This window comes from Siniperca chuatsi, linkage group LG16, assembly GCF_020085105.1.
Source record: "Siniperca chuatsi isolate FFG_IHB_CAS linkage group LG16, ASM2008510v1, whole genome shotgun sequence".
Classification (NCBI taxonomy): domain Eukaryota; kingdom Metazoa; phylum Chordata; class Actinopteri; order Centrarchiformes; family Sinipercidae; genus Siniperca; species Siniperca chuatsi.
In genome coordinates this window covers 21,666,600-21,678,945 of record NC_058057.1, presented here as the reverse complement: position 1 = coordinate 21,678,945, position 12,346 = coordinate 21,666,600, and the positions used below count along the sequence as shown (strand labels likewise).

Sequence of the window (12,346 nt, the reverse complement as noted above, 5' to 3'; positions counted from 1 at the left end):
TCAATTCATGATACTTTCTAATCTCTTAATTGTAATACTTATGCGATGTTAAGACTAGTTAAATATATACATAAATAAAATAAATAAATAAATAAATAATGCTACACAATAAACAGAAGGCTTCAAATAGACCCAGTGACTGGTGATCGGTATTGGCCGATACTGCTTCCAGCAATCTGATCTGCCCCAAAAATCCTGATCGGAGCACCCTTACCCTAAACTGAGTTCAGTTTCTTGCACGCTTAAAAATGTAAACGTCAGTTAAAAAAATAAATAAATAAATTAAAAAAAACTTGGAGGTATATATTCTTATTTCACATGGCTGGCAAGTACAATACAATTGTACCTTTTAGACTCATGTCATATCTTCATCATGTGTGCCAGGAAACATGTGACAACTTAAAAAAGGTTTCCAAGAATCATGTTAAAGCTCAATTCTCATGGACTCTTGGATATTTGTCTGTTACGTCCTCAGGTGTTAATTTGCCTTAAAAAGTCTAAGAGCTACTACAGCAAAAGACATGCTTCAGAAACATTAACAGGCTAATTCCTGATCCACAGCAACAGGGCGCCTGACTAGAGAGCAATACAGCACCGCCTTCAGCCGTGCCCCATTATCATTTCAAACAGGTTCAACAGTACAGTGACAATTTAACTGCCCATGTAATGACATGCTTTAATTACCCCCACAAGGAGCCTCTAGCACCTGCACACCAACAAGACGTAGGGGACGCAGTGGGCCACAGCAACACGTACGTACAGTGTATTCAAACAGATAATGCAGAGAGACAACAGAAATACACACATGCAGAGACACACAACTACACATCTGTTGTGCATCTAATAGTTGTACAGCAAGTGTTGACAGCAGCACCTGAGCACCCAGCTTCATGCAATACTTGGAGTCATTTATTGGAAGCTACAATTTCGGTGTTGCGTGTTGTATTGACATTGTTGTGTAATTGTGCTCATGGTGATTTTTATTGTGACAGTGAGTTCATTCCCCCCCCCCCAGACATAAACACAGCTTCCAAAAGTGTCACATGAGTTCAGACTCACAAGAGGCTACTCAGGCCAGCATGCTTATGAATGCACCCATAGGAATATCTGCACCATCATAACAAAAAGACTCCAGTTCCCTTAAAGATACAGGTCACACCCAGCTTCAGGTTGTTTCTCATTATGTTTGAAAGCAGGAATATGTTCCCCTCTTTTACTTGGTCATCACATCGTGGGCTTTACTGCTGTCTGAAGATGATAGGGTACTATAGCCATTTAGAGTGACTACAAATCAACAGCATCAACAATCTAAACTAGTATAGCCAACAATTTAGTAAAATAATTAGAACATACCATACATTTATCATGGAAAAATGACAAGATGCCAGAAATGGGCAAACCAGGTGCAGTGTGTAATTTCTTGCATCATCTTTACACAAGGTCCTCATGATCCTGTTGAAGGTGCAATGCATTTCTAATCTATTTTCATTACAGCTCATAACCAATTTGAATGTTGGTTTACACATTCAAAAATGGATGAAGCCACTTGACATGATGGGCTATTCACAGTGCAGTGGTTTGCTCAAACTGTGGTTTGCAGTGAGGCACCAACCTGAACAAGAATAATGAGTGTATTTTCATACACTGCGGCTATTGGATGTGTCTCACCCATTTTGCTTCTGAATACCTTAGTTGGTAGCGTGCAAACAGAGGTAACAGACATGATGGATGCCAACAATTCATGATGGCTCCACTTAAATTTCATCACTACCTTCATCATCATGACAGAGTGGTAAACTGAAAGCGAAGGAGAGACTAAGAAAGGCAGGTTCTCCAAAGGTTGATTTTGTACTCAACTAAGCATAGGATAACTGTTGGTATAAATTAACTTCTTCATATAGTTTGTGCTATCAGCTTTCCAAGTTAACTAGGTAAGGAGGACAGTACCAGAGGGAAACTGGTGCATTTTGGCACAGGCAGAAATATGTCCAAAATTAGTAGAAAGTCACTGAAACAGCTAATACATACAGCATCATGTCAAAAGTCAAAAAGGATTTAAATTAGGTTGAACATTAATGATAGTTGACACTGAAAATGCTCCAAGCAAGTAATGAGGAACATTCCCAACAAAACAGCGGATTCCAAACAAATTTCCCAGATCCTTGTTTGAATTCTGGTATGTACAACATTAACGGGCAAAGCACAAGTAAAAACATCATCATCTCCCCGAGGCACCGAGTAGGAAAACTACCTTTTAATGTATGGACCCTAAAAGCAGCACTTGTACACGCTGTACCTTCTGTGAAATCACAGAATGAACAAAACAAAGTGTTCTCAGAGGAAATCCCCGCTGCCTCCTCCCCAACACCATAACACAGATCCATTTAATATTAAGAATGTAGGCTGGTCAGAGTCAGATGGTCAGATGGAGTTCAGTGCACACGGGTTTCAAAAGGGCAGCTGTCCAGATCACACAGTCAATACTACACTGCATCTTTGTTGATGAGCAAATCAACAACACAGATGTCTGTCAGACTTATAAACTCTGATGACAGGCAACGGCACATCAGATTTCTGAGACAAAATGTGCAGTGTCTGCGGGGGAAGGGCTTGGTGGGAAGAAATCAGGGCATGGGGTTAAACCGATAGTGGCTTTCTTCTCACTCTTTCACCTTCACTGACTATACACATTGGGGAAAGACAAGTAGTTGACTTAACAGCTCAGTTTTAAAATCACTTATTTATTGATGCTTGCAAGAAATAGCATAACACCATTCTGAATGAATCCTCTGCTCTGTAGAAATCCAACTTTACATGCTGATTCTCTGACCACCTAAAAAGTTTTACACAAGGCACAACACAACATCACTGTCAGGTTATGATGAAATGATTTTGAAAATGTATTAAGTTGAATAAAATGCATTACTTTCAGCACTTTCAATCATGAAATGACAGCAACATCGGATGTTGTGAGCGATACCCTGCATGTGTGTAGAAAGTCTATGAAGGTTTGTTAAGGGATTACTAAGCCAAAATGTCATCAAGAGCACCACAAATTACACACTATGAAAAAAAAAATTCCAATATGGTGGCATTCAATTTAAAAAGGTCATTTTAAGAACTTCTGCATGACATGCAGCATACACAAAAGGGGAATGCTTACTTGTTGCCTGATTAAAAACTAGTTTAAACCTATTTTACAGAGTTGTTTGTCAGCAGATCAGAAAAAGATATTAAATGCACACATATGTATATGTTGCTGATTGTTATTATTTTTGTCTGCTGTTAAATAAGTTAAAAACAAGCTAAAGAAAACTGGAACTTATACAGCAAACCCGCTTTACAGCACATACAAAGACTGTGTAATTACAACCTTGAAATTTAAATATAAGAGAACCTAAGTACCACTTTTAGAAAAAGGGAGCTCTTTCTGCCTGACTTGCTAATTGCATAATCAATACAGAGCTGAGCTGAATCACAGGTGAGACTCGTGTAAGTGGCTTTCCACGTAGCAGCCCTGGGACCAGAGGAGGAAGGATGGGGGAGGGAGCCACAGAAAGGAAAGATAATTGTTTACTAGAGGCCTATGTGGCCGTCTCCTAGCAACAGCTCTGACAAGCTCTGCATCAGGTGTGGCTAACCACGGCAGCCTGTGTTAGCCTTTGGTTCTGTGGGTGTGTGTGCATCCAAAATATAATAAGCTAACTGCCGTCTCAGGCAGAGAGGAGAGAGGGAGGGGCAAAGACTTATAGTACAGAGTCAAAGTGTTTGAATGAGCTACTACTAAAGTATCTGTCCTACTTCTTAAGCAATTTTATATTTTTATATTATATATTTTAGTTTTATATTAAGCAATACAGTGCATCTGTAAGTGTCCCAGTCCTGATTTCCCCCCCTCACATGTAGCTTCGATCTTTGTTTCTCATCAGCATGAACTGCAATTGTTAGTATGGAGATTCCAAAATTGAGTAAAATCCCCAAGGGTATAAACACCTACAAAAACAAGCTTAAACCAAACAAACATTGTATTGATGGTCTTTTGTTACTGTTTGCAAGTTTTTCGATGTTGGCAGAGAATATAGATTTAATTTGGGCATATATGTGAACAGGAATCCCAAACAGACAAAAACAATATGAACACAGAGCTCTGTACTAACTAAGTATGGTGCTGGTGACACCAGTTAACATTTTCAGCTATTCTACCACAAGATTTGTTTGCACCCCCAAAATGTTACATTTTCTACAGAATTTCAGACAACCAAACAATTTTATAGGCTATAGTGTATTTGTAAATCTATAGAAAGACAATAGGCCAAAGAGCCCCATTTCAGAAGATTTCGCCCATGCAAGCTAAGTGCTTGATTGTCATCAAGCGTCTAATCCCCCCCCCCACACACACACTTGCGACGTCGGAATTGGGGACTGCGTCCATCAGTTTTTGTAACTTTTCGAAACCGACAATCACGGCCACTTCACGCAGCGACTGGCTAGGTGTGTGGACGACAGAAAGTTAGCAGGGTTTGAATTTTTTCCCCCCATTCTTCACAAAACTACTTTCGCCATTTCGTGTGTACAACACCATGAATGTCTTGAGGGGAGACTGTTCTAAAGTGTGCGCCATTATCCCCATCAACACGATTCATTATGTTGAGACAAAGATCAGGGAGACAGTGTGATGCAGCCAGGAGGAGGCCATGATGGCAGGCTGTAAGGCCCGCCTTTGAGTCTGGCCTTTCAGAACAGCTATAAACACTTTCGCCTTCAGATGTCGTTGAATGACACATTATGTTAAATGAACCCCTAGGGCACATCCATCCACACAGTCCAGTCACAGTTGGATGCTGATCCATGGACATGATTAGAGATGCTACACAGCAGAAATATAAACAACAACAATGAGTAAGGCACTGTTGGCTGCATTACAATATCTTCGGTTGGTTCAACATTTAAGGGCATAAATGCACTTAAATCAAGACAATAACTCTGAAGACTTTTGTTTAAGTGGAATAAGTCTGACCTTTACTTATTTCTTGTAAAAGTAAATGAAGTACTTGTACGAGAAAGAAAAGACATGCAGAACAATGCTTGACGGTAGCACAAAAACATGACATCAACAATGTATGCATTTGACATACACGTGGCAAGAGCAACAAGCCAAAACCATTCAAATAGTTTGGGTTTGTTCCAAGAATAACAATCTTCAGCAGGTCTGTGCAGATTAACTAGTGGTATAAAGGTGAATGGGATTGTCTGTACCTCCGAGATGATCAGCCTCGTGAGCCTGACAGCACGCCAGGGGAGTGCGTGAGCAGCAGACCAAACAAACCAACTTGGTACACACACTTCATCCCTTGATCATAGATACAGTCCAGAGGCTGCGTGTTAATTTTACAGGAATATGGAGGTTTAAAATGTCATGACTGTCTATTAAAATAACACTGCAACAAATTCTAATTGCTGCTGAAGCTTCTAAAGTAACAAATAAGCTTCTTGATGAGGTTGGTGGCTGTTGCAGATCACCTACAGGTCTGGTTACATGCATCTATTTACTAGCTGAGGGAGGTCTGATACATATCCAAGTTCAGAGCAGATACAGTTACAGGAAGACTCGCATCAAACGGATGTCCGGCTGATGTTGCTGGGGGGCGGGGCGCGGAGGGAGAGGGAGGCAGAGAAATTTCACCGGCAATTTCATTAGCGATCAAATGGAAGTAAGACGTGCCTCTCCTGAAGTGCTCACACAGCACGGGCCAACAAAATGGAAACTCAGACAGGCCAAACGAGGCCTTAACTTGGTCAGCTAGCTGCTGGACTGCATTAATGTTCAACATCCATTCCATAGAGGGACATTATGGTCCACATACACATCTGACACTGTCTGATAAATGTGAATGCTGTTTCTTAAGAATAGTTCAAACAATTTGGGAAATATGCTTTTTTTCTCCCTGTTTCCAAGAGTTAGATGAGAAGATTGATATCAGTCTTATCTTTTGGTGATTAGCCTAGCTTAGCATAAAGACTGGAAACAGCTAGCCTGGGTCAAATATACAAATATAAAAAAAAAAAACAAAAAAAAAACAACCCCCCCAAAAAAAACCTACCACCACACCTAAAGCTCACTAATTAACACATTAGATCTTGTTTGTTTAGTTCGTACACAAACAGACATGTAAAAACAACAATTTGTGGTTTTAGGGGGTTTTAGGGTTGTGTGCTGTAACTATTTCTTGAACAAAAGCCAAACGCAAACTTAAGTTACAAACCTAAAGAAGAGGCCAGAGCAAAATTTGAAGCAAAATTATTTGTATAAATCTAACTGGACATTGCATATTTATTATTGCTAACTTGACTGCGGAATGAGAATGTGTTGAAATCGTGACACTGCCACGGTGGACCGGCGTGTGTATTACATGCTTTGGCATGATACTTTAAACTGCAAATTCCCTCAGCTTCAAAAAGTTTATTACAATATCAATGACAAAATACTAAAAAAACATAAGAAAATGCAGCAGCAGTGTGTATTTACTGTAAATTTAAACCTGCAGGGAAACACTGAGTGTAGACTGAGCTCAGAGGTGGCAGCAGCATCAATAGTCAGTCTCTTTGTTGGCATGCTGGCGAGACAAGCCAGATCTGAAGAATCACTGGAAGACTTCCAAAGAATGGATAAGCATCATGCAATCTGAGTAAAATCAGCCATTAGCGACTGCATCACACTGGTGTGATGATAACTGTGCCGAGAAGAGAGGAGGCTCTGATGCCTCCGAGTCCTCACAGAAGAAGAAGCCTTTCCCAGAAATGCAGGATCATTTTCACTGTTACAGCCTGACTGCACTACACTAGACTGAAAAGTGTTCTTTGAGAAGTGCCTATTCAGAAAATTAATGGCATCAAAAGGGCACAGCACAGTGATTTTCAAATGGACCTTGAAATCCTGTTTTGTTGGAAAAACATTCAATATAACTGCATCAAGCTAGGGAAAACACAGAGTGATACAAGTCTTTGTGCACTTTAGTAGCTACAGTTTTCCAAATTCTTGTGAACATTTTAGTAATATTAATAATAATAATAATAATAATAATAATAATAATAATAATAGGTTTTGATTGAATTGAGACATTGTGACTCTCCAACTTCCAACTTGACTAACTTGCACAGCCTTTTGTGCCATAATTACATGAGCTTTCTCGGGAGAGTGATACATGTAGACTGCATGACTAAGTATGTGACTGTGTACCACAATCCGTATTTATGTAGCCCAGATCAGGAAAAAGGCAACCCATGCAGCTTTATTCTGTTCACACTGACATTTAAGGAGTTATAAAAGATCTCATATTTCAGAGTTTTTCAGTAAAATAATTCCTGCATTCTTTCATTTTAAGATTGTCTCAGATGCTGGGTTCAGGATGGCAGAAGAGTCCAGCCCTTATTGGTTTCCATGGGCTTAAAATGGGCAGTTGGCCAGATGACACAGCCAATAGTACACTGCATCTTTGTTTCTTCAGTGAGGAAAGCGACAACGCCACAGCAAGTGACCCTGCAGGCTTGTTCTGACATCTGGCACTGGAATAGTGCACCGTTATCAGCCTGGGCCACTTAACAGAAAGACAACCAGAACACACCAGAATAGCCCTCTTCACCTCTGTCTCAAGGTGTCAGTCGTTGAGTCAAATAAGAGACTATGTGAGTGTTCTGTGACGATTAATGTTTGATGTGTGACGTTTTACATTCGTGTAGCTTCAAGATAAATCTGGGGTTGGCCCCAGATAATTGGTTGCCCAGGCGGTAAAGGTTGGCCCTAACCCACCTGATGGTCTAAACAATAGCCTCCCTCATTAAATATATGGCCTTTACTGTGTGAAATCGCACCTTTGCCATTTTCCCCCGAAGCTTAAAAACGTTAGCAAAGGTGGCTGTTAAAGGCGGACCGCCTCTGCTATAAACAGCTGCGGGAAACCCTGAAATCGTTAAATACACAAGACGAAACCTGGATCAACCATGTGATGCCTTCAACACAAAACACTACAAAAACATGCCAAGCTTTCAAGAGAACAGTGCTACCACACGGAGCTGCTCATTATAATGTCTTGTTTTGTCTGACCTATAATCAAATACCCAGAGATATTCAGTTTACTATCATAGAGGATGAAGTTAACCATAAAATATTCACATTTGAGAGGCTAGAACTGGTGATTTGTTTGCCATTTTTGCTTAAACGAATGCCCTAAACGATTAATCTTCTGTTGATCATCTAATCTAGGGCTGCAACTAACGATCATTTCATTATCAGTTATTTTCAGATTATTTTCTTATTAACCGAATCATTTGGTATATAAAAACGTAACTCCATCAGTCCAAAACCCCAAAACACATTCAGTGAAGATCAAGAAAAAGATCAAGAAAAGCAGCAAAGCATTACAATTAAAAAGCTGGCAGTAGAAAATTATGACAATTACTTGATTTATCGATTATCAAAATAGTTGCAGATTACTTTTTCTGTCCATCAACTAATCATTTCAGCTCTATTTCAAAATCTAAAGCACATATTCTGCGCCTACCATTCACATTACAGTCTAGTTCCTTTGGCCCGCTACAACACCACCATTACAAATCTGAATAACATGAAGCAACACAACAATATCTTAATTTCACTACCACATTACATTACATTGTCTGAAGCAATTAACAATAGGTTCACTCAAACTCGATAGAAACTAGAGCTAGGTCATAAAAACTGGACTGTGATACAGGATTAGTACTTTGGATTTTTTTTTTTTTTTTTTTTTTTTTTTTTTTTTTTTTTTTTTTTTTAATACTGCATGCACACCTTATTCGTGTTCCTAATCCATCAGCTATGCCTCATCTGCAGTCAAATGAGCTTAATTGCCCTGGAGGGGCCACCAGGGGCCACCTGACACCCACAGCAGGAGAGGAAGGTGTGGGGTGCAGAGGGGGAGAGGGGTGTCAAGACCATGCAGTGGTACACACCGAACCACTGCCCAGAGGGCATTTTCACTCTCACAGCATAATGTCGCTCATTCATCATTATAATAGACGCAGAGTCTTTCAAAATGGTTTTTACTCCGTAGAAATGCAAAACACAAACCACTTATTTCTCCATTAAAACAATTTTTACTTTTGATGTACCAGATATTTCCCACAAGCATCCAACAAAACTGGAAGTAGCGAGCAATGTGGACCAATCCTAAAAGTTGAAGTCTTAATAAATCAAATATCACTTGATGGATTGTATTATAATGAAATTGCCCTTTACACCCTCATGAATCAGCAATGTGTCATGTTCTGAGGTAAACAGCTTTGCCATAACTGTTTCTCCATATGAAAAGTAACAGAGTTCCCTCCAGGGTCTGCATATCATTCCCCCAGTCTAATTATCCTATCATGGCCTTGGCAGGTGCAAGCTGGTGGATTGGAACAAAGCCAACCCTCATATATCAGGGCAACTTTAAAAGATGACCCAGATGACACTGCGAACCACTGTAGCTGCAATCGGATCCTTGTGAAGCACGCAATCGTTTAACCATGATGTGTGTCAATTCTCATAAGGACAGGATGCTGCTAAGAACAACCATTTCATGAGGTATATCTTCTCAGCAAAGGAAGATCATGTGGCCCAAAAGCTTAACCAAATTGTTAAGGACTTCTGGTAAATTTGGAGTCAGTGTGATCCACTAAGCTGCAGTTTATTTGGAAAAATGTCAACTTTTAAAAAACAAAAACAAAAAACAAAACAGGGCTTTCTGTCAAGCCTTCCACTGTAGTAGAGCAGTAGAGTTTTCTGCACAGGAAGATGGTTGCAATTAGAGCAAAAGCAAAAAGAAAATTAATCAGCAACTACTTTGATTAAGTCCATTTTTCAAGCAAAAAAGCCCAAATTGATGGTTCCACTTATCAAATGTGAGAATTTGCTACTTTTCTTGGTCTTACATGAGAGAAAATTTAATTATTTTGTGGATTTTGGAATGTTGGTCGGACAAAACAAGACATTTTATGAATAGGATATTGTGATGGGTGTTTTTCACAGTATTCTGATGTTTTATAGACCAAACACTAATCAATAAAATAATCAGAGGATTAACTGATAATGAAAATAATCCTTACTTGCAGCTCTAGTTTGCAAAGACAGAAAAAAACCTTAAAAATCTTATTCTGAAAGTGTGAACTTTTATCCAAATCAGTGCTGCTGTAGTGTACTGGATGTGCAGAATGGGAGAGTGGCTCCAGACCATTGGCTTTATGAAGTGTTCCCCCAGGCATATGTACACATACATCAACAAATGATCATTAAATTGCACAAACTTTAAACGGGGTTCGGTGTTATGCTCTCTCCAGAGAGAAAGCTGTCAAGAAACACTCTCGTAGACTTAATTGGAGCAAGAAATCACACTTACCGGCCAGGCGAACTGGAAGGGGATCAAAATCTTGCCAGTTTCGTCGATTTTATTCGGGTTATTCTTTGCGTTCTTAAAAGAAAACATATTTCCACCGAGAACTTGCGTAGATCCAGCTCCGAAGGTGCAGGGGCCGGTGGTGGTGACCTCCATCTGGTACTCCTTCAGGCAGATTTTGAAGTAAGTGTCGCACTCGTCTCGCGTGCAGCGCAGGTCCTGGGAGCTCCTGGAGCCGTCGCAGCACTCCCCGTCCGCCAACTCGCCGTTTACATTCTCCACGGAGATCAGCTGCAGCTCGAAATAGCCGGTTGACTGGGACACCTAGAAACAACATTTTAAAAAAGGCCAAAATTAAATATAGGCCTATATTAACAGGCTGCAGCATGGTTTGGGCTGCTCAAATTGGTGCGTTAGAATGGACAAGTGGCCAACAACAGTGCCTGACTCTCAATTAAAATCATTATAAAGCTTATGCAGTTTGGGTGGATATTCCAAAATAATGTGTTGCATCAAGAATGGAGCACGTGAACAGCCTACAGTTTACAGGCTGGGGTTTTAGACTATCAAATTAACCGCTGCAGCAGCCAATTGATGCAATGCAACTTACAACTTCTTGATTCAGGCCTAATTCTCCCCAAAAAGAAACGTACGGGGCTCTCAGCTTTGCAACCAAAATGGAGAGTAGCCTGTATCAATTCCTCAGACTTCAATCTTGTCATGGTAACACGATCACATGCTCCACAACTGACGGCTACGTAATTCAATTATCGATTAATGTGATGCGAATATGCAATGCCGGAGAGCAAATAGGCTACATCTGCCCACGCCTACCAACTTTTGACATTGGTAATTTTAAAACATTTATTTTATTTATGTGGAGCAGAATAAAATATTTTGGAATAAAATAAGAGCCTTCTTACCTCCGTCCATAACGTCAACAGCAGGCACACTATTGGGAAGCAATTCCTAATCCTGGTGCGATTCCACATGCCTCCGATTAATTAGAGTGACATACGGGTGGAGAAGCGATAAGAAAAGACAAACAGCCGCGGACCCGGCGACTAGTTCCTCCCCTCCTGACATGCAAAAATAAAATATTCACATGCGTGTTTTTCCCACCGTGTACGTCCAGATTTCACCGAGGCATTACATGCGTGTGTGTGTGAGCAGGCGGCGGATTGCAGCGCAGTGATGGTCCATGTACAGGAGTGTCCCTCCGTCAAATCTCTCCACACAGCAACTGAGATGTTTCGCAGCCACAGCCTGAGGAGAGGATGTCTGCTTTGATTGGCAGCTCCGCAAACCACTTACAAATTGGCCTGCGGGCAGTCTCTGAGCCAACCGGATTAAGGGGCGGACAATAGTATAATACCCCCCACCAACCCTCCTCCTCTTCTTCCTCCTCCCAAAACTTGAATTATACTGGGGTTGTATTGAGCTTCGTTTGGACAAACCGCATTACAGCATGCGAACAAAGCAGAGGTCGACTTTAATTAAACGCACCCGCAAAGATATAATGATGAGCAGGGCTATTCAAATCAAATTAGGACCTCATCGGCGCTGTCCTGAATTTAATTATTTGGTACAGGGACACATTTGATTGATTGTTAGCTTTCTAATATCTGGCGTCATTTCATTCAAAGCATTTGAATATAATTTGTCACCAGAACTTTCAAAAATAAACCTGCAAGTAGACAAAATTTCTGAGGTCAAAGTGAACTAATTAGGCCTACTGATGATTGACATGTGATTTGATTTATGATAATGTCATTATAGTTTACACTGAATTAGCGGTTTACATGGAGCATTGGTTCTGAATGCCTCTTAGTTTGTTTTATTTTAAATTTCGCATCCAGGGGGATTTTCCTGGTATTCTTAATCCAGTTGATTTTAATCATAATGTTGCTTTAAAACAACATTTACTTTGGACTGAT

At 40.2% G+C, this 12,346-nt stretch overlaps 1 protein-coding gene across 4 annotated transcripts in view; it reads right to left on the bottom strand.

The window, feature by feature from the left end:
- jag2b (jagged canonical Notch ligand 2b) overlaps positions 1–11,718 on the bottom strand; it is a 52,541-nt gene extending 40,823 nt beyond the window's left edge. For all 4 annotated transcript variants that reach the window (XM_044169451.1, XM_044169452.1, XM_044169453.1 and 1 more), the window contains exons 1-2: positions 11,333–11,718; positions 10,413–10,733 (exon numbers count right to left, since the gene is read on the bottom strand). In XM_044169451.1, the coding sequence (XP_044025386.1) occupies positions 10,413–10,733; positions 11,333–11,401 (390 nt within the window). In that variant the 5' untranslated portion in view covers positions 11,402–11,718. The remainder of the gene's footprint in view (positions 1–10,412; positions 10,734–11,332) is intronic.
- Between the last annotated feature and the right edge of the window lie 628 nt (positions 11,719–12,346).